The sequence below is a fragment of the Prosopis cineraria genome, unplaced genomic scaffold (assembly GCF_029017545.1).
Source record: "Prosopis cineraria cultivar Desert tree isolate PC_DT_omini unplaced genomic scaffold, ASM2901754v1 PC1, whole genome shotgun sequence".
In the NCBI taxonomy this organism is placed as follows: Eukaryota; Viridiplantae; Streptophyta; class Magnoliopsida; order Fabales; family Fabaceae; genus Prosopis; species Prosopis cineraria.
The window spans coordinates 55519749-55542004 of record NW_026555332.1 but is presented as its reverse complement, the minus strand read 5'-3'; the positions used below and the strand labels follow the sequence as shown (position 1 = coordinate 55542004).

The following is a 22256-nucleotide window of genomic DNA, read 5'->3' as shown; positions in this document are numbered from 1 at the left end:
ACTCTTTATTATTGACCATTTTAGAATATAGTATAGCTAATTACATTTTTTATTAAATAAAATAAAAAAATGAGGTGATTGAAAAGGAAAGCATGGTATGTTTGTTTGCCACGGTTAATTTGGAATTTACTAGGATTTATTCACTGCACCAACTTTTGCGGATAGTGTAACTAAATTGACGCAGGAATTGGCATGACAGCGATCTTCGGGGAACATTAGGTGGTAAAATATTGATATTGAGATTTCTTTATCCTCACGTCTGCGAATCGGCGGTGCTGCTTGTTTTGAATAATTTTAATGGGAAGCGGACGATTATTTGACCTTTTCAGTTTTCACTTTTCACAGAGGCTCGAGGAACACCGAATACGTCACTCCCATGTTTATCCTTTACAGTTTTGTAGTACGCGTCAAAGCCTTGTATTGTATAAACTCGATTCCGTTCAAAAACAAAGGTGTCCAAGAGCTTCCGCCCTCAGTACAAATCTTAAGATCGAATCACATTCTCGTTCAGACCGATTTGCGTGTTTCCGCATCTCGTTTTCTATCCTAGGTTTTCAAAGGGACCCAAAGTGCCAGGGAATTGATGCTTCTGAGAAAAGATGAAGTTCTGCAAGACGTACCAGGAGTACATGCAAGGGCAGGAGAAGAAACATCCCGGGGTTGGCTTCAAGAAGCTCAAGAAGATCTTGAAGAAATGCAGAGTAGACTATCAACCCCAGGATCAGGTTGCCTTCATTGACGAAGCCACCGCCCACACCGTCCGGACATGCCCTGATCATTGCCCTGGTAATCAAAATCTTGTCTCTTCTCTCTCCCTAGAATTACCATGGCTTTGATCTCCTGGTTTCCATTGCTATTGCGTCTTTCTTCCTTTTATTTGTTTTCCATTACTATTTCCTCTGAGGGAATTCATACCATTCGGAGATGTTAACTTGTCAAGGACTGCGTCTTGCTAAGGAAACCAGCCGAGGATTTTCCGAATGGGTGTTCTAGAATAAACCAAAATGACGAATGGTTTTCTCCTCTCTATTTGTCCTCGTCAAGCCTTTCTCCTTTCCAACATTCCTTCTTTCCTTTTTCCTCTAACAGTTTGGTGACTGAAATCGATAGATGAATTATTATTAATGAATACCCTTTCCTCTGTTCGTTGCTCTGGAATGCATAATTTCTCCTATACCCAGCATATGAACTCCAGAGGACTTTTTGAACCGATCCCAACGTATTACCCGACGGGAAGTCGTATTTTTAAAGGGTGCGGTGAGGGATTATGCTTCAATGTTTTACGTCTAATCAACTAGCTCCTAGCTAATTCAATATATTTATGCAGTGTGCGATGGGACATTCTTCCCTTCACTTCTCAATGAAATGTCGGAAATAGTAGGCTGCTTTAATCAGCGAGCGCAGAAATTATTAGAGCTACATCTCGCTTCTGGCTTTAGAAAGTACTTGTTTTGGATCAAAGGAAAACGGCGAGGAAACCACACTACTCTCATTCAAGAAGGCAGAGATCTGGTTACCTATGCACTGATCAATGCTGTTGCTATTCGAAAAATACTCAAGAAATATGACAAGGTATGTCACTCCTGCTTCCCAATATAAATCTCTACTCGTTTCTTAGTCTTGAAAACCCAGAAGAAATAATGACTAACGTTGTTTACACACGCACCGGCGCTCACACACACTACAAATGTGACCGCAGGTTCATTATTCAAAGCAAGGGCAACTGTTCAAGTCTCAAGTCCAGAGTATGCATATGGAAATTCTTCAGAGTCCTTGGTTTTGTGAGTTGATGGCCTTGCACATCAATTTAAGGGAAACCAAGTCCAAGTCCAGGCATGCAGCCGTGTTGTTTAATGGATGTTCTCTCGCATTCAAGGATGGAAAACCATCAATTACTTGTGAGCTCTTTGATTCCATCAAACTTGATATTGACTTGACTTGTTCTATATGCTTGGTAAGTTACTGGGTTTAACTTGCTTACCCATATTCTCTGCATTAATCCCATCATGCATGTTTTTTTCATATTTTTCTTCTGTAATACCCTGTAGTCCTTCAATTTTATTTATCACTGATGAACTTAAATGGCTCTTATGCAATAGGACACAGTATTTGATCCTGTTTCTCTTACTTGTGGCCATCTATTCTGCTATATGTGTGCTTGCTCAGCTGCATCAGTCACTATTGTTGATGGTCTCAAGGAAGCAAATCCTAAAGCAAAATGTCCTCTCTGCCGAGAGGTATGGGTACCATATCATATGCCTTCACATATCGTATGTGTAACACAAATAGGGCTGACTTCTGTTCTTGTTATTTCCAATTCTTCTGATTTTCAATGCATCAAACATACCTACAACAGACTTGTTAATAACTCAGCCATTTCACGATTTAGAGTCAGTAGGCTAAATTGCTATGATGATGCTAAATCGAACTGCAGAAATTTGATGTAATCATACCTGTTGGTGACATGAGAAATTCAGTAGGGGTTTTGTGTTTCTCAGGCATTGAACCAATTAGCAACATTGATCACTTATATACGGACTCTTATTTGTGTTGATTGCAGAGTGGAGTTTATGAAGGTGCTGTCCACTTGGAAGAATTGAACATTCTGTTAGGTCGAAGGTATTGTAGCAACAATGTATTACATTTTCCAGTCATCTTGGTGACTTTGTCAATGCATCTTTTTATTAATCTTCACAACCTATTCTGACTTGCATGTTTTTTCAAAGGTGTCCAGAGTACTGGGAAGAAAGACTCCAGACGGAGAGAGCAGAGAGGCTTAAGCAAATAAAGGAGCATTGGGAATCAGAGTGCAGGGCTGTATTGGGCGTCTGAATTAGAGCACTAATTTCTAGCTTGGCTGAGCTCAATCATAGTTTTAGGCAAAAATTTGTGAATGTCCATTTAATCAATTGGTGTATGGCATGTAATATGGATTTCTAATTTGTTTGTTGTTGTCTTCTCTACCTTGGCCATGAGGTACCGAGCAAGCGGGTTCCTTGGCATTGATAGTTGAAATCATTGCAGGAGAACCCACAAATAGGAAAAGCCTGACTCCTTGCTTATTGGCATATTGAACTGTTCTCTCTCCCGTTGCAACTTTGCGTGTAATCAACTAATAAAACATCCTCTATTAGCTATTAACTTTCCATACTAGGCAAAGTGTGAATCTTTTCTTAATTACTTCAATTAGAAATGAATAGAATAAGATTTACTTCTGTTCATTTCTCCACAGTTCAGTTAAAAAAGACTAGCATAGCCTTATTTGAAAACCGTCAAGAGATGAATTGGTTCCAATAAACAAATTGACATTTCCTTCCCATGGCCAGTTAAAAAATATTGGTAAGAAGAGCTGGCTACAACTGGCATATTCTTGAACTAACGTGCTGGAGAGAGATGGAGTACTTGCCAAGTCTGTTACAAAGGTGGGGAAACACAGTTACATGGTCCAAGACGATCAATTTTATGAGAGAAGATAATACCATGCCATAGCAGCATCCATGGATAAAACCTTATCAGTTAACAAAGTATTTTTGAATTACACCATCAGTTTGGGAATTAACTTGCCCCACCCATCAATGGCAACTTTGCTTCTCTTTAGCATTACCCTCCACAAAAACACCAATTGCCTTTGCCTCACACTCCAATACTCTCCACTATCAACTACTGTTATTGAGTTTAACAGCATTTCCATTAGTCATGAAACAGACATTGAAAGTGAAATCCATATCCAGTCAGTTAACTGCATCTTTAACTTTAAGTTAACATTGTTCAAGGCTTTGTATTAACAGCCAAATGGATCTGCTAGACTCATTATTAGGCTTACGATAGAAAAAAAGAGGGGCCAGGGGAACTGAATTATTACTTATTTCTTTTAAAAACAACTTGTATTTTTTGTTGCTAGAAATACCTTATTTTTATTATTCAATCTTTTATCACATTAAATTTCAAAACCAAACAAAAATATTTAGACAGTCTACAATGTTTATCTAAAATCGAAGATGGCGGAAAAGAAAAAGAGGCAAAACGAAGTGCATCGTGGAACAAATAGACGAGCATTCTATCATGAAGAGGCCTTATTTATCATTCATTTCCATTCTTCAAGGTTCAAAGATCAATCTTGCCTCACCATGTTGATAGAAATGGGCCAATTGAATCATTGGTGGGCCTCTTCTTTAGTCAGGCCTATTGATTATGGGCCTCAGAACACCAAGACACATTGAAGCCATGGGGTCCAATTATCGACGAGAGACAAAGTCCCTGAAGCCGAGCCCTAAATGATTCGAGCTTCTACCCGGTTTAGAGTTGCATCCCTAACATTTGGGCCGTACGATTTCAGACGCGCTTGAGAGTTGGATCTTCGAGCTCGTGGAGGGTGCTATTTAATTGTCGGCCGGCATTTTTTATTTCTAAATCCTAAAAGAGAAAGTGTAATCCGTGCAAACTTAACTAGGGTTTTAGCTTTGCAGAATCCTTCGCTCTGTATCCAGTATGAGGTCAGACCTGCATTTTTTGCTCTGTTTTTTTGAATCACTCATTCTTTATTTATTGTTTTCGTCACAATCTATTCGAATGTTTGTCTTTCTTTAAGCATTATTTGTGATTCTGCATCTGTATAGTCTAGACGGTAAACTTCAATTTTACCCATGAGGAAAATTTTTAAAGAGTCAGACAAACGATTCTACTTATTATTACCTTTGTACGGCTGGAAAGACAGGTTCTGATTTTAGATACGTATTGATTTTTCTGAGCTAATCCAAACGATATTTTTAATAATGGCTTTTCTGTGTTCGAAATTTAGCTTCATTTCTGTTCATGCTCTATAGGCGACCGAACTTATTGTTTTCCTTATATAGTATCTACTCTCTGTATTGTGTCATGGCATGATTGTTCCAGACTCTGCCAGTGTGGATGGTCAAAACTCAGGGAACGCGTGTATTCATGCTGGGCTTGCTATAATTCTTAATCTTTTTTTAGATTACGAGCAATGAAGAAATCGTTATTCTTTTTTTACCACAGATGCATCATATGGAGTTAATCTGTGGATAATATTATAACTTCAGTGGTTGGAGTTAACTTTCAAGGTTTTGGTGCTGGTAAATGTTGGGCACTGAAATGATTTTGAGTTAGGTATATCTGATGGCTGACAGGAAGCAGGCTGCATTAGTGAATGACCGTTGACCAATTTGACATGTGAAACAAATTTAGTTCAATTTTCCTTTGTGTTGCTTCTTCCTCCCTTTATGAGAGGATGGAATTTTTGAAGGTGGACATTACCATAATTTCTTGACTCGTGTGATGTAGACTAATGAAAAGGAAAAAACAGAGGAAGTGAAAGTGAATTTTGAATTTTTTATGTCTTGATAGTTTTTATGTTGAGTGTTTTTTCCTGCTTTTTTATTGTACTCGAATTTCTTTTACTAGCCCTTTGATCATATCTTTGCTCTCTGTGATGCAGTCGTCATCCTGAGGTTAAGTGGGCTCAGAGGGTTGACAAAGTCTATATAACAGTTCAATTGCCAGATTCCAAGAATGCAAAAGTAGATCTAACTCCTGATGGCATTTTTACTTTCTCTGCTAGTGCTGGCGCCAAAGACCAACTGTATGAGTCAAAATTAGAGCTTTTTGACAAGGTGGATGTAGAGGTGAGAAGAATTATGGCTAATGTTTGGTTAGCACTAGCTTCGTCATGGTCTTTAATTAATTATTGTTTTCTTCCCTGACGAGCTAAGTAAAGATGTGTGCCTTCTGTTTTCCCAGCTTCGATACATGTCCTTGCATTGAATTTTCTTATCAATGCAATTACAATGTGCTTTCTGCTTCAATTTTTTTAGGAAAGAAAAAATAAACCATTTTGCATGATATGATTTTTAAATATGATTCACTTGCTCTTTAATGGTGCACTCTAATTTATATTTAGTACATTTTCTTGATTAATTTATGATTTTATTTTAGGAGAGCAAAATCAATATAGGAGTCAGAAACATATTCTGTGTTGTGCAAAAGGCAGAGAATGGATGGTGGAAAAAGTTACTGCGTGGAGAAGGCAAGGTTCCACATTACGTCAAAGTAGATTGGGACAAATGGGTAGATGAGGATGATGATAATGGTATACACAACTGTATATCTTGTTATTTCACTTGAATTCCTGAAATATAAGTCATGAAAAGATACTTTATTTGTAAGCACCAATCTAATGACTTGTCGTCACTTTGTGGTCAGGAGCACTTGGTGACTTGGACTTGGGAGGGATGGACTTCTCGGTATGCAATGTTCCTTTGTGATTCATAGGTTCAACCACTCTCACTGATATTACTTGTGCTGCTTTTGTTTGTGTGCTGCAGAAATTTGGCGGGATGGATGATGCTATGGGTGAAGATTTTGAAGACAGTGATGATGAAGGTAACTGTCTTTGATGATTTTCTGGCTGACATTGCATCTGCTGCTAGGTTATTGACTACAAAGGATACTTTTGGAAATTGGAAATTGACATTAGTTGAAATTTTTTCCTTGTGCTTCTTTTAAGCCTGGTCAATGATATTTCTGACTTCAGTTTGTAAATCAATCTGTCTGTGCTAATCCTTTGTTTACTGTTGCAACATGTCAACACTGCAGTAATGCTTTTGGTAAAGATAGTTCAGTGGTTCTAAGAGTGGTTGAGTATTAAAATAATTCTTGGTAGGACAATGTATCTTTGTTTTTATTTAGAAAATAGGATTTCATGGAAAGCTAAATGCATTTGAGATGATGGCATCCTTTCTCTTATTAAAAGAAAATATCTATATAATGTAAAATCTCAGAAAACTGTACAGTTTTGGAGTCATGAATGGTAACTCAACCGCTATACATTAGCATATTTTCTTATTAACTATTGAATCAACCGCTATACTACAAGAGATCTTTTCTCTTTATGCATCGGCACTTGTCCCTCAGTTGATGGCACAGTGGTGGCGGTGGCTGATGCAATTCCATTTAAACCCCTTAAAACTTGCAGTTCAAAGAATTCTAAGCGCTCATTGCTTTAAGAAAATTTCTACTTTCAGACGGTGTTGTGGGTGGGTGTTGGGCGCGGCGTGTGTGGATGGGACTTTTTTTCGTTGATAAACTGTGTATACGGGACTTTGTCTGCATAATTAAGTTGCAACGTGCATTTACCCCCATAGATTTGCCTATATTTTGTCTTTTCTTTGATGATTACTTGTGGGTGGTTCATCTGTATTGTGAAGCATTTTTAGGTGGTCGAATGTAGTGTTGTGTACCGCTATAATCAAAATTCAGGGTTCTTTTACCAGGCTAACCAAAATAAATTATTTTGCGTGTTATGATAGATCAAGAAGTGTCAAAGCCTGCTGGCGAACACGAGACTGACAAGGCGGGAGAGGAAGCCTCCAAGGGTAAGGAAGGAGGCCCCGGGGAGAAACATGAAGCTGCTTCAAGCACATAAGTACTTTCGCTGCTGCAGATGCAGATAACTCTTTTTAAAGTATGTGGAGTGGGAGTTTCAGCTGCTAATTACTATTGGTTGGTTTTTATTTAAAGAGACATATACATGTCTCTCCTCGTGTTAACAAAAAATTGACTCATGTTCACCAGCTAAAGCTTCTAGTTGAATTAGGATGATGTCCATTTGAGGATTTTAATTTGATGAATGAATGGCGGTATCTGGCTTTCTATGTTCGGCAGTACATTCTGTTTGTTTCTGAGCATGTTCAAGAAAAGTTGGGCCACATTCCCAACTCTTATGTTTGGATTAAACTCCGATTGCTATTTTACAAACCACCTGCTCTTAACGAAAATTTTGTCAGTTTTTGGTAGGAGATAAAGAAGAAATTTAATTTTAAATATATTTTTCCATGTGTGATAACACATGTCTGTGTTCTAAGCATTTTGATGACTATTAAATGATTCAGATTTTCAGATCCTAGTAATTTTATGATTTTCATTCGCTTTTTAGCGGCATGTTTGAACAGTCATTTTCTGTCCATACCCCATGGTGTGTATTATTATTTGCCTTAGAGCTGTGCTTACTGTCAGCCCCGACCACAGAGCAAAAAATATTGTTATATTTAAAATTTTCAACAAATGTTAATAAATATTATAGAATACATGTATGTTATGGTGAAAGTCTTCAAGTGACACGACAAATGCATGATGCGTTCATTGGCTGAAATCGTAGATTAGTACTTGCCTCATGCACTATTCTTAAGTTTTATTCGTGCAATGAACCTTGAGGCAAGAATTATAATTTTAAATATGTATGGTATCAAATAATGAACAACTGAACTGGAGCAACGTTGACACGGAAAAGCATTTCTTTAAAAAAGTTACTATCTTCTGTGTTGTAAGGCAATGCACTTCTATTTCTTTTCTTTTAAAAAAAACAAACACCACATAGTGTAACATTCATATTCTTCCTTGGAAATGTGTTCTAACAAGCTCTCGCCAGTCCATTAATTAGCGATCCACCCTACGGATCACATCATCACACTAGTTATACATAATCTGTTTGCTTGAACTGTATCAACAATAGTCAGACTCGAGCAAACGATGCCACAGGGAATCCACAGAAAGCACATCTGATAAATTTGTAAAAATACGATTTGTAATTGCTTTTAAATATATGGGATATACATACAGAGAGCACAGAACAAAGCAACCCCACAATCAGCACTCATTCAAGGGAAGGGGTTGAAGGGCAAAGGAAAGGAAGAGACCTAAAAATAAGATATTTTATGGGAAGGAACTGCGATAATCTACTCAGCGAAGGTTGAAAACTTTTGGGCACGGCATAGAATTACAGGGGATGAGAGGGAGAACTGAGAAAAAGGGAAAAAACTATAGATATGATACAATGGAGGCAGGACCAACCCAGCAACTTAACCATATTTATTGGTCGCTCACCTCGTTGCAGCATTTTGGGTGACAGGAAAGAAAAGAATAATCTAAGCAAGGTATGCTATACAGAGGTTTACATGAAATAGCTCAGAGATCTCATTTTTCTGGATCCGCCTTCTCCATAAAGGTCATTCCATTGGAGTAGCTCATTCATATTTGTTGACTCCGATGACACACTTGCACACACCTGCACAAAAGATACACGTCACTCTTGCAGGCTATAATAAAAATCAATTTACTGCAATACATGACCACCACCATAAATGACATTCGTGTGACCAAGGACTAGTTTCCTGGCAGATTGGGCAACTCAATCATAACCAGTCTACCACAAATGAAAGTTCCAAAATATGCTGATAATTACCAATCATCATTATTTTAATTTTTAATTAAGAACTAAGGTTACAATTTAATATCTCAATATCTTTATTTTCTTTAAATTATGTCTTATTTTTTTACTATTTTGTTAGGATTTTATAACTTTTTATTACTTTTGGCGGGATTATGATCTTTTCTTAGGATTTTCCTACTAGTTGACATGCCAGTAGTCCCCTCTACTTCAAATCCCAAATCCCCCCCCCCCCTTTTTTATGCTTGGTGTTGGTTCAACATCGCCATGTCTGTGATTATACAGCTTAAAAAGCAGGGACACAAGAAACAAATACTATCTCAGGTATTGATCTTTAACTCTAATTTTTCCTCCCTTTCAGGTCTGTTATTTGAAATAACATTTGACCAATGGAACCAAACATTTCCATCACAATAAAAAACAAGAGAAAATGTAGACAACTTGGACAACAAAATGAATATACTTGCTCATGTGCAAACTTGAAATCTTCCATCTTTAAGGATCGAATGTCAGCACTGCTGCGTAATGCAGGCAAAGGTCTGCTCTCAGACAACGCCAAACTTCTCTCCTGAAAGATTAATTGCGGCCCAAGTGAGGAAGAGATGAAAAGGCTCTGAACTATAATGCATGCACCAGATGAAGAAACGCAAACATCCAATTATAAAATTCATGCAGAAGAATCAAAAAATCAAGGGAAAAAAATCTTGATTTCCATCGTAAAGGCAACAAAAAGATCTCATTTTCTTCAATTCTACAAAGACAGGCTGAATTCCAGCAAAAAAGCATGCAAAACAAATGTTAATTGAAAACAACAAGCCTTATCTTACTAGATGGAGTCCACTATATAGATTATACGACACCATTGTGTTCTATCATCAACCAAACCTCTAAGAATATTATAAACCAAGAGTTCTCATTCAACAACTTCAATAAGTAATCTCATTGATTTTCCTTACAGGTGATAGGATCCAAGACAGCTAGAAAGAAATAAGAAAGATAAATCTTTATTAAAATATGAGATCAGAATCCAACTTCTTTTTTTTTTTGGAGCAAACAGAATCTAACTTCATAAATTGATAAAGATGAAGGAAAATATTTAATAGAAGATGAGCAAAAATCTTAAACTCGTACAACTAATAAAGCTCAAGGAGAATTTCCACAAATATAACAAAATAATGATCGTATTTCCAGATCTTTCTACATGATACGTGCCACAATATTATAGACAGAACAATAACTAATAATTCATAAAAATACTCCCATTAATTCATAATTAAGATAATGGGGAATAACTACCTGAAGAATAAATAAATAAATAAGAATTTTAACTTAATCTCCAAGTACCATAATCCACTACTCCTAAACTAAAGGACCACTCAATAAAACAGATAAATGATCTAAAAATATCATTAAACAGATAACATCTAAAATAACTTGAAAATAATAATTGTTTCTAATATCTCTCTAATTCCCCCACATCACCCATTATCTCATGCTACTCAGTACTCTATCAACAGTGTTCAAGGTTATCCATTCCACCCTCCTCACCGATGCCTCCCACAACATTCTCTATATATATCTAAGTCATCTCAAACAATTTTCTACCATTTTCTTCTCAATAGATGTCACTCCACTTTTTTCTAATGCATGTTCATTTCATAGTAATTAGTTTAAAGGCCTCCACATGAAATTTATTGATTACTGACCCTTAACTTTTGTTCACTCATTACTTAAATTTTTATTCTTGGCATATTTTTCATGTAATCAAGAATAGATTATTCAAAATACACTTTTTTTATCAAATCTCATTCTTTGCTTTGAACTTGTGTCATTCTTATTATTTACTGCTGAGTAAAGTGCCTGAACTGATATTTTTAATCCACTGGAGAAGCTTTAATCATTTTAAGTCATTTCAATAAAGCCTAATGTGCATCACACCAGTTGTTTGCCAGTTTAACAGAAGATACGTTAATAAACAAAAAATCACAAGAGTCAAGCCAGCACAAAATTATAATACTAGAATTCCATGCAAAATATTCTGATACTCAGGGAATATAGGTAAGAGAACACAGAAATGCAACACGTGAGCTTGATCAAAAGTTATGAGGCATTCGTCTTAAAATTGCTGATTCATGAAACTTGATGCAATTGATGAAAACAATGAACATATAACCAAGAAGATAAACAGCAATGAGACCCTCAGGCAAGAAACTTACAAATTAAACAAAAAAGAGAAAACCATCACGAACTAACCTTCTTTTCCTTCTCCAAGATTTCTCTAATTGGACAGTGAGCTGCTGTAACACACAGATTCTGCAGCCAAAAGCATAACATAATGAGGACATATAAGCAGAAAGACTCAAGATCCAAGAATTAGAGAACAAAGAACAGAAAGACAACCTTTAAGTCACTTCCTGAATATCCATCAGTCATATTTGCGATTGCTTCCAACTGAACATCAGGTGCCAAGTCTTCTTTCGCTAAGATGACTCTGAGAATTTTCTCTCTGTTCAGTGCATCTGGCAAATTAACCATCAATCTGTACATTGAATGAAGATCATAAGTTAAGGGTCTACAATCTGTATAACAAATATATCAAGAATCAAATAAAATATATCTTTACCGTCGGGGAAGCCTCCTAATAACAGCCTCGTCAAGGTCAAAAGGCCTATTTGTTGCAGCGAGAACAAGTATACGCTCTTTATCTTTTGTGCGCAAACCATCCCAGTTCACCATAAACTCATTCTTCATCTTACGCATAGCCTCATGCTCACCAGGATTCTCACGCCTTCCTAACATGCTATCAACCTTCCAGACCTCAAAACAAACCAAACATGATCAGCAAGAACTTAGAACAAGCATGACAACTCCAATCACACAAGAAGCAAGCAACATAAGATTTCACAAGATGTATATGATGCACAACACTGACCTCATCAACAAAAATAACACTTGGAGCGATTTTGCTTGCTAGAGAAAAGACTGCTTTGACATACTTCTCTCCTTCACCAAACCACTGCAATGAACTCATGGTGATCTCTGTGTCTTAAGATTGTAAAAGAAAATAAGACAACAACATAAGAATGATTCATTAGTAAGATTAATACCTTTGAAGTGATACTCGACATTGAAATGTTGATGAAATTTGCTCCAGCCTCAGTTGCTACAGCTTTTGCAAGCATTGTTTTCCCAGTACCAGGGGGCCCAAAGAGCAATATTCCCTTGCAAGGCTGCAATCATTAAAATTGCAGTGAGAAGCTAAACATATAGCATGAACAACTTCAGAACAGGTTCAGATAGCCAAAAAGAAGAAGTCCCCACCTTAGTCAACTGTCCCTTGCAGAACAATTCAGGCCTCTGAAGAGGAAGCATGACCAATTCCTTCAAGGTATCCTTTACATTTTCCAAGGCTCCAATATCATCAAAAGTGACCCCAATATCACTGGGTGGGATAACATCGGCAAGAAGTTTTTTCTCAAATTCATTCTCAGTAACCACGTCCTGTAACAAAAATAAATAAACAAAATGGATCCCGATAAAGTACCCATAGACTTGAACGAAAGAGAAAATGAATACCCTGCCAGGTAAATGACTCGGAATTTCATTATACTATCATCAATGGTAAATTTGACTATCAAAATTGAAAGGAATTAATTATATGATTCGATCTGTGCAGTGTAAACAGACTAGATGGAAAAGGCCTGAGTTAAGAATTTTATGCAATTAATACAATTGTAAGAATTACACAAGTATATAGCAGTAAAAGATAAAATTACCTTCAGTGATTTCTTTAAGTTCTTGCTTTCACTTAGAATGCCCTGTAGAATGTTTAACCCATACTTAATGCTGTAGCAATGAAAGACAAAACACTGTATTAAAAATATGTTCAAGGCCAAAACATATATTTTGCTCAATTTTTTATATACAATATGAAGATGACCACAAATGATGAGTACAACCTATCAGTAGATATCACAAGCTTAGAGTCTTTGATTGAATCTTCACATTGATGCATAAAATGATGACTTAGAGCCCAGCCAATGACTTTTTCCACGCCTAGTGAAAGAATATAACATGTCAACAAAAGCACTGCAGCTAATCTCGATACTGTACATATAATGGAGGTGCAACATTTAGAGATACTGACTTTCAGTTGTTAGGGCTTGATCTTTAATGCAAAGAGTCTCAAGGTCAGGGCAATCCAATCCAAACCTGTTGAGAACCTGAAATCATTGAATGATCTAATAAGATGCTTTACAAGTAATATTCAATATCTAATAAATTATAAATCCAAGTGAAGTCTACAAAATTACAGAAACACCACTTGACAAGGTCATTTTATTACTTAAACGTAAGCTTTCCCAATTTTCAAAGAAAAACCCAGCCCTAGCATGAAGGCAATACACACCAAACAACAAAAGCCAAAACAACATAAAAACAGGTGGACTTGCAAGGGGAAGAGTATCAAGGAGCATCTCCATTATAAATACTCAGAAGAATTGTTCATCCAAACCAACTCACACTATAACTGGTTTCATCCAAAACCAAGCACATCGTGCACAAAATGCAACAGAAGGAAACAAAGTAAAGTAGAGGAATGAGAAAATCAGCAGGAGAAATTGCTATACTTACTGTACGAATGCTGGCAACATTTGACTGAGCTTTCATGGTTTCAACATCACGTTCCAACTGTTGTTTCCAATCAGAAAGCAAAGCCTCATCCTACACAATGGCACAAGTTGCAATTGATATTGTGTACATGATATGCAGATACCCAAAGAATGAATGTACAATAAACTTCATCTAACGCAATACCTGAGGCAACTGTATTGTCACTTTGTTGGGGAAAAGGCGGCTAAGTTGTTTCATTGTTTTGGGGGTTTCTTTGCTCCTATCATGAAGCCTACTAAAATTATCCTGAGTAAAGGAAACTTGCTGTTACTTAACTCCTCGCAGGACAAAATCTACAGACTATAATATTGTGTTAGAACAAAGTTGTTGATGTTCCAGAAATAAATCAGCCATATTGCATTCAAAATGACAAGTCCATGTGCGAAATGTACTTGTGGGCAGGATAAGGTGCAAGAATCAAGCAAAGCACAAAAATGTAAGCATTAGTCTGTGACCTTTAAGGTTCTATCTCAGCTTTCCAACAATCTCCGAATCAGATTACATTAGTCCATCATATGGATGAACCATAGTAAATTCATTCTAGGAAATTAATAAAAACCTATGAGCATCACAACCACTGCAGTCATCCAATCACCTGGAGTTTTCACATGCAAGTAATTAGGCAATTGAAAAATAGGTTGCCTTTCTCCTTGTCCGACTATTACTATCACTGCCCGAACCCAAAGATGAAAATAATACACCCAGCTAATGTAAGCAGATGCATCTCCCACAATCAAACGACTTGGCAACTTGAAAAACGCATAATCATCACTAAACAAACTAAGAGCCCATTTAAATTTTAGTTGGGTATAATTGATTACAAAAATAATTAATTAACATGATTGATTTTGACTATAATCGATCATGTCAAAACGCAATCTATTTAGATATTATTTTTTAAAAATTAATTTTAACAGAATTGAAGATATTTGGATGATATAATCAGAATCACTTTAGCTGCGCAAATTACCTTGAAGGACATTACTTTTTAAAATTAAATTATTGATAAAGTTGTATATAATATTATTAAATTTGTTAAACTTTATTTAAGAAGTAAAATATATCATTTAACTTATATATCTGATTAATTATAGAAAATTAAATTATATTAATATTAACAATTTAATTTATGTAAATAAATAACTCAACATATCTATGTTCAAATAACTTTAATAAAAGAGATATAATTCTCAAATACTACACATTAGTTTTATCTTTTAATGGATATTTATTAATAAAAATAAACTCTTACGAGTTTACACGAGTTTGCAATCTAAGTTTACATTTTTCTCACGAATTTATTTAAACTTGTGAGTTTAACAACCTTAGATAGTTGTTTTATATACTTAGACTAAAAAAATCTCATCCATTTTTATAAGATTTTGAAAGTAATGAAAGGAAGCAATCGCTAATCAATGTTTAAATTTTCAGTGTGAGATGTGTCAAAATTTAATACTTATCATGTCTCGAACAAATTGTCCCAGGATATCTCAAACAGAATTGTCTAATAGAAATATGATTATATATAATAAAAAAGTTTGAAAGGTATCATTTTATCATATATTAATTTTTTTATTGGCTAAAAGATATGTGTTTTCTGATGAAATACAGAATAATTTTAAATCCTCGAAAAAATCTCCAAGTGTGCTTTTTTTTTTTCCCGCCAGTATTTTATAGATGGTTGGAAAAAGAGGAATAGCGGGTCATTGAAATGGAATATCCATTGCTGCTGACACAAACAAAAACTTAACTGCCACCCAAATAATTAATACACTGTACCGGTAAAATTGATGAACAAAAAGCAGCCAGGAGGAGCTTTATGAAAAATCGATTCCAGCCCAAATAATCAATTAAGTACAAACAAGGCTGTTTGGATAATTTTCTCAATAATCAATTATTTTACTTAAAAAATTGATCATTCCTTCAATCCAAACACACTGTAATGCAACTTATTATAAGAAAATAATGGCGAAGAAAAATATTAAATATCAAAAGATGCAGAGTATTTGTCATGTCAAAGAAAAATAGAATGACTAATTAGTAACATAGTTCAGCAAACAAATAGACAGAGAAATATATCATGTTTTCCAGAAAGGTAGTTGATTGTACCGGAAATGCAAGGTCAAGCAGTGCAGTCTGATTGCTCCCAAACTTGGTAAACAGAAGGCCACCTGGGTGGGTCTGCAAGCATAAAGATGGAGCCATTTAAATTAGCAGCACTAACTTTTCTTAAATTGTAAAGTCCCACCAATCAAAAGCTGACAGAATACAATAATGAAACACCACCTTCTCTTTGCGATTGTCTGGCTGGGTATGCGAGCCAATTACAACAACATTCTGGTGCAAACTTTCCAATTTACTCTTCAAAATATCAGTGTTTCCAGCCATAGCTTTCTCTATATCTTTCATGAACAACACTAGCGAACCAATTCTGCTTTGATTCGAGGCAACCTATGTACATTAACACAGCATAAGAGCATGATAAATACACTTCAGCAAGAATGAAGACAGATCTTCATAACAAATATAAAAATTGTAAGCCACCTCAAAAATTTCATTTATTGCAAGCTTGTCATTGTCATCCACTCCAGAGCCATCAACTCGTAGTAAATGATTAGCTACAGTGTAGAGCATAAATCAGTTTCAACTTCTTGACATAAAATAGCAAATTGCAGAGGGAGTGGATGCAGACACAGGAGTGCTAAAATAAATATAAAGTGAATCACCAGAACAAAAGAAACCCCGATCTTCTTCACAAAGGCCTCCAAGATCATTGCCATCTTGAATTGACTTATCAAACCTGACTCCAATTTTTGATGACCCATTGTCTTCAAAAGCAAGAAGAACTTTTCCACGGGAGCCATAACTCGGTCCCCTGCCCAATCATTAAAAGCATAAAGACAATAAAATTTAACTTCCCATAAGAACAAATACGAAAAAGCAAAGATCTCAAGCATCTGACACGAACAATTGATAGCATAGCAAATAACAAGGTTATGCAATATTAGAATTTAAAATTGCTTCCAAACATATCCAGCTTAAAAATGACTAAAGAGAAATGTCACACCTATACAATATCTGATCAACCGATAAGGCTCAGACTGAAAAACATTGATACTTATGGTTCTTCCATAACACATTACCTAGAAGGATAATTTGTTAACGACATACTGGTTGAAGGAACATTACCAACAAATTTAACCCTGTCACCTGCAATTTGTGTCAAGTATAATCTCATTAATGTGTTCAAACTGCCACCAAAGCATAATTGTAAATGATAATAGGTGGTTAACATGAAGATTATAGATAAGTATGCTGACAAAAAAGCATACCTGTTTTTATGGGAGAGCCCTTAGATGACGCAGTAGATACCTCTTGCTTCAGCATGGCCTGAGAGCTTAATGTTGATCCTCCTACAATCTCAGCATCCACACTGGAAGTTGGCTTCTTATGCTGTAATGTGGCAGCCTGTGCGCTACGCTTTGTAAACATAGATGCTCTCTCAGGCCTAGAGCTTTCTTTAGCAGAATCAGACTCCTTTGGCTGCGTACCCTGCAAAGTTAGTTGCACAGTAAAAACAATCATTAAACTATTATCTCAATGCAGAGACTGAGATGAAGCCACGTCTCAACAAAAGCAAGAAAGCAATCTCATAGAATAAGCGGACTAGAGCATAAAATTTTTAATCCAGTAATATAGCTATCTACAAAATCTCCAGCAAATCAACAAATTAATGTCTGAGAAAACATACACCAGGCAATGAAAGCGAATCCACAATCAGTAGCCTGGCACCAAAATGTTTTGCGAGGGCTTTAGACAAAGTTTCCTGATATATCTCCGAACCTACAAAAGATTAATATAGAATTAAATTGCGACTCCACTGAAAAAGAAAGAAACAGAATATGAACAAAAATGACATCGCCACCTGCAGGACCAGATAACAATATCCTTGGGCACACTGAAGGGAGGTCTGAAGCATACTTTGTAAAACCATTGCACTTCAAATGAATGTATGTAGAAGCAATCAAAACATTCTTTGTTGTATCACTGTAACAAAACAAGACACCAAGCTACAAATGTCATAATTATAATTAAACATCTGATAAGCATTAACTATCAGCACTTCCGCATGGAAAATATGTTCGCACCTTAGAAAGTATGGGAAACTTTCAAATGAGACATCAATATCATCAGGATTTAGAATTCCTTGTTGTAAACTCTTCTTAAATGCTTGCCGCCTTGTTGATGCCAAGATTGTAGGGGGGTCAACATCCTTGAGGAGTTCTCTTAAATCCTTCCGCTCTTCCAATATTTTGGAAATGCTTCCACCCAAATCAAATTCAGTACTAGAACTAGCAAGCATACGCAACAATGGCCTTAGTTCATAGGCAGCCCCATTTACCTTCCCGACATCTGCATCCACACCAGCATCTACTTCCATGCCATCAAGATGAGGATTTTCTTTGGCAGCAGCAGAGGATGCAAGAACAGTTTTCTCAGATAAAATACCTCCAGTTGAATCATCATTTTTGGTGGCATCCTTCATTTCATTGTCCACGCTATCATCCCTATGGCCAGAAGTCACAGACAAAACCTCAGCATTCTGAGTGGCATTCTCCCCAATTTTAGCAGGAGGTGGAAGGAGAGATAAATCTTTATGAAGGTTAGACAAAGATGCTAATATTGATGCTCCTGCAACAGCCGAAGAGTCCCCAGATCCTTCAATTCGCATTCCCTTAATTTGTGCACTTCGGGCTTCTAATATACTTACAGAAGGGGATACCCCTGTTGCAGTTATATTATTATTGCTGAGCTGTTGAAAAATCTATTTCCAAGTTAAGGAGCCCCAAATTTTTCAATAATAGAAAGATAAGAACAATATAGGCACTAAAATGAAAAACAGAACTAGAAAGAATGCATTACTAGTGCCTTTCCTCCTCAGGCACAAAAAGAAGCTTGCAAAGAAGAATGAACAAAGAAGTAAATAAATACTTCAAAATGGAAGCAGACAAGTTCTCATACAGGTGGCACATGAAACATCTGTAAAAGGATACATAAGCATGCTTGCCAGAAGAACTAAAGACCACCTCATCACCACCACTTAAGATCACACGGGAATTTTTATGGTAGTTCCTTCCATTGACTTGGACAACACCTTTACCTCCTATAACTTCCAGTAATGCAACAGATGCACCTCCACGCTACGCAGAGTTAAAATAACAATCATGGTCAGGAGTAAATTAAAGACATGATTATAATATAAAGTAATATCCATTAGTTGGCGCAAAGCTAGGACCCAGTCATTGAAGCTGAACAAGTATTGATTATTCGTAACTTTTAAAAATTAGCATTTGATCTTCCAGCAAACATCAAAAATATAATTGTTTTTATCACTTTTTTATGATAAACATGACAGTAGATAGACCCTAAGTCATTGAGCTGCCTAACTCACATTCCAAGAGATAAAGGAGGAAGCCCTACCTCTATGTGCCTCAATTTGCACAAAATATTACTAGCAGCAGGATCTTTAAGACATAAATCACATTGACGTCTACCAGCAGCAGGATCTTTAAGACATAAATCACAATGACGTCCACCAACATTGAAGAGCCCGCACATGGACAAGTGAGGATTCTGGAGAGGCATGAGAGGAAAAATATACAAAAGATTAATCCCAAACCGACACAAGAAGCAAGTGATATAACCAGAAGAATTTCTCTTGTGCATCGCTTAAAAGTTAGTGCAAGAAGGGGAATTGAAATGCCTAACCTTTTACTTCCAATATATTTTATGACCAAACACAAGAAATGATAGAAGTATTGGAATAAAAGAAATAAGCATCTATACACCAAAAGTTGTTAATTGAGCATCTTTTATATAGTTCCAACTTAGATAACAGTAAAACTAGCATTAACAGGGTAAAAGCATAAACTATTAAATTTTCAATTCTCTTGATAAGAAAGACCATAGTAAAAAAGATTTTTGCACAGAGGAACATTGAATGCAAAGGGTGTTGTGTGTGTGTGTGTGTGTGTGCGCGCTGATCACATTGACCAAAAAGAGCTTTCAATTTGACAGAACGGCCGACCAATGGATGATAAGGTGTAAATGAGTGTCTCTGTGCCCTTTTTGCCTTCCATCCTCGTTCACACTTGATTTCCCAATGACCGCTAGATAACAACTGACAATTTGATATAAACTACACAAAATCTAAACCCTTGCATAAAGTGTTGAAGAATTTATCCAAACTAAGACTGCAACAGAGTCGATAGAGATTCAAGTCCCAAGAAACAAACTCTCGTCCTCAAATTAAATTCATGATTTAAAAGAAGACCCATTGGGGATCGAATTGTTTACACTGAGACCAAGTAAATGAAAATATTACACGAAGTTGAGTGTATCCTAATGTCTGAAATGCTAATTATCAGATATAACTAAAAAAAAAAACTTCAGTTTTGAGAAGCACAATAAGAGTTTCAAATGTGTCAATGTTGCCAAAACTGCGTCTTTAAGTCATTAGTTTCTGTTTACCACTGATTCACTCCTCCAGGACGGATTGAAACCTACCAAGTAATTTTGGGCATTGCAAAATCACCATCAACTTATGCCCAGGATATTCATAGGCAAACTTCATAACAGCTAAAAAGGATTACGCTGAAGCATACAGCATTGGACATTTAAGAGTCGAGACCAACTCAAATTCATTAGCCTTGAAATCTTAAAATTAAGAGAATGTCTCTTGAGCATGCATTGCTCTTGCATATGTGAGAAGGAAGTACTCCTTCTCTGGGATTCAAGGCCCGGGGGAAGACTAAAATCAAAGGAGGGCATAAAAATCTTGAACGGAGTGGAAAACACACCTGAGAGCACTGAGAAAGAAGCTTTCCCCATGCAGCCTTGGCGCTCGATTTTGTGGACTTTGCTGGGCGTTTCTTTGACCGCCCATGCGCCGCCACACCAACAGACTTTGATTTCTCCGCTTCCACCGCAGTTTCATCTGAGCTTGCCATATTATAGGACTAATCAGCAAAAACAGCATGCATGCACCCAAACAAAGATCAATACTATAAATCACGAAAAAAACATAAAAAAAAGAAACCACTTTCGCACCTGAAGACCTCGGCGACACCAGAGCCTCGCCTTCGACAGCCACTGCAGGGGATTTCTCAGGTAACCTCGCATCACTCAGGTCCACAGCCTTCAACGAATCGGCATCTGGCAGATCGGATGGCCGCAGCTCCGGTTCTCGAGATTCATTTCCAGATTCGTTGACCTGACCAAAAATTTCAGCCGATGGGAGACTGGTTGACGATGCATCCTCGGACACCTAGGTTTTGAATAGCCATCAATCAAGACCCAACAGAAATCGATGAAGGAAAGCTCGAATTGGGACGAGAACCACAAACCCAGACGACCCATGAGGAAATCCACATCAACACAGAAGACAGGAACCACAAAAGACAAAACCCAAAAATACCTTAGATCGTTTGGCGTTGGAAGGAGGGGTTGAAGAGAGAGAGCGCTTGGCAGAAGAGGAGCTGCGCCTGGTTTCAACCATGATGTCGGCCCAGTTCTCGTCTTTGTCAGTCCCACCTGGTATCTGATCCGACAAGACTAAGCCGGAGGCAGAGAATCAAACAGCCGCGGAGAGAGTCGAGGATGAATGGTTGCGGAAGATCCGTTGTCAAGGTTCTTGCGTAGGTGGTTTTTATATGGGAAGGAATACAAAATAGAGAAAGGAAATATTTTTACAAAAAGGATGCAGAAAAGGAAGGAGGTGAGGACAGAGGGGGTGTGGTGTGAAGCGGTGGTGAGTGAGAAAATGAAAGAATTTTCAGCTAACGCCTCCTGCGATTAGATAGGGAAATGCCGGACACAATTTGTTTCGCGAGCTGTAAGACACCACGCGAAGCAGAGCGAGCGAGCCAGCGAGCGTGAGTGAGTGAGAGAGCACCCAGCCAGCCAGCCTTCCTGAGAGATGGTCTTTACCAGGTTCGGTCAACTCGTTTCGTTTCATTAAACAAAGATTGTGGTTTGCTAATTCGACCGGTTTTTTTTTTTTTTTTGTGAACAAAAATTTAGGTGAATTGACTTTTAAACTCACCAAGATGGCACGATTCTAAATTCAAAATGCTTATTGAAGTATTTATAAATTATTTATTAATAAAATTATCATATTAATAATAAAATTTAATCACACAACTGTGTGAATTATGGGCGAAATTTTTATTAACTAAACCAACTTTTATTGATTATATGACTAGCATTTTAATTCAAACTGATAAGTCTTTGTAAGATTTATACAAAATCTAAAAGAGAAATGACAATTAAGGATTTCATAAAA

General features: G+C 36.7%; 3 protein-coding genes across 5 annotated transcripts; 2 read left to right on the top strand and 1 right to left on the bottom strand.

Annotated features, from left to right (window-relative positions):
• Nucleotides 1–359: 359 nt before the first annotated feature.
• Nucleotides 360–3141, top strand: LOC129316910 (probable E3 ubiquitin-protein ligase BAH1-like 1). 3 transcript variants are annotated; one of them, XM_054961305.1, is made up of 6 exons: nt 360–786; nt 1328–1572; nt 1700–1954; nt 2167–2237; nt 2561–2619; nt 2727–3141. In XM_054961305.1, exons 1-5 carry the CDS (start codon nt 600–602, stop codon nt 2598–2600), a joined length of 798 nt encoding a protein of 265 aa, XP_054817280.1. In that variant the 5' UTR covers nt 360–599; the 3' UTR covers nt 2601–2619; nt 2727–3141. The 3 variants fall into 3 exon arrangements, with proteins under 3 accessions (XP_054817280.1, XP_054817279.1, XP_054817278.1); XM_054961304.1 differs by having other exon boundaries at nt 362–786; nt 1700–1898; XM_054961303.1 differs by having other exon boundaries at nt 365–786; nt 2100–2237.
• A 1193-nt stretch (nt 3142–4334) lies between these two features.
• Nucleotides 4335–7670, top strand: LOC129316947 (uncharacterized protein OsI_027940). The gene is made up of 6 exons (XM_054961306.1): nt 4335–4493; nt 5456–5642; nt 5953–6106; nt 6220–6260; nt 6342–6399; nt 7326–7670. The coding sequence occupies exons 1-6, from the start codon at nt 4489–4491 to the stop codon at nt 7439–7441; spliced, it is 561 nt and encodes a 186-aa protein (XP_054817281.1). The 5' UTR covers nt 4335–4488; the 3' UTR covers nt 7442–7670.
• Nucleotides 7671–8581: 911 nt separating this feature from the next.
• Nucleotides 8582–21851, bottom strand: LOC129316897 (uncharacterized). The gene is made up of 27 exons (XM_054961301.1): nt 21390–21851; nt 21023–21239; nt 20773–20909; nt 19394–19546; nt 18967–19113; nt 18061–18737; nt 17838–17959; nt 17664–17755; nt 17245–17464; nt 17056–17122; nt 16639–16787; nt 16457–16530; nt 16199–16363; nt 16022–16093; nt 14057–14158; nt 13874–13963; nt 13389–13464; nt 13201–13297; nt 13018–13087; nt 12563–12742; nt 12349–12471; nt 12174–12257; nt 11865–12049; nt 11642–11780; nt 11495–11554; nt 9705–9809; nt 8582–9079 (listed from the first exon to the last, which is right to left on the bottom strand). The coding sequence occupies exons 1-27, from the start codon at nt 21468–21470 to the stop codon at nt 8966–8968; spliced, it is 3798 nt and encodes a 1265-aa protein (XP_054817276.1). The 5' UTR covers nt 21471–21851; the 3' UTR covers nt 8582–8965.
• Nucleotides 21852–22256: the final 405 nt, after the last annotated feature.

Excerpts from the sequence above, each read along its gene's own strand:
- LOC129316897 (XM_054961301.1), bottom strand. The coding sequence starts at position 21,470 with ATGGTTGAAACCAGGCGCAGCTCCTCTTCTGCCAAGCGCTCTCTCTCT. Across the intron at positions 20,910-21,022 it reads GGTGTCGCCGAGGTCTTCAG|ATGAAACTGCGGTGGAAGCG; the intron begins GTGCGAAAGTGG and ends TGGCAAGCTCAG. Across the intron at positions 17,960-18,060 it reads AGTTTCCCATACTTTCTAAG|TGATACAACAAAGAATGTTT; the intron begins GTGCGAACATAT and ends GTTTTGTTACAG.
- LOC129316947 (XM_054961306.1), top strand. Across the intron at positions 6,261-6,341 it reads TGGGAGGGATGGACTTCTCG|AAATTTGGCGGGATGGATGA; the intron begins GTATGCAATGTT and ends TGTGTGCTGCAG. Across the intron at positions 6,400-7,325 it reads TGAAGACAGTGATGATGAAG|ATCAAGAAGTGTCAAAGCCT; the intron begins GTAACTGTCTTT and ends GTGTTATGATAG.
- LOC129316910 (XM_054961303.1), top strand. The coding sequence starts at position 600 with ATGAAGTTCTGCAAGACGTACCAGGAGTACATGCAAGGGCAGGAGAAG. Across the intron at positions 1,955-2,099 it reads TGACTTGTTCTATATGCTTG|GACACAGTATTTGATCCTGT; the intron begins GTAAGTTACTGG and ends CTTATGCAATAG. Across the intron at positions 2,620-2,726 it reads AACATTCTGTTAGGTCGAAG|GTGTCCAGAGTACTGGGAAG; the intron begins GTATTGTAGCAA and ends GTTTTTTCAAAG.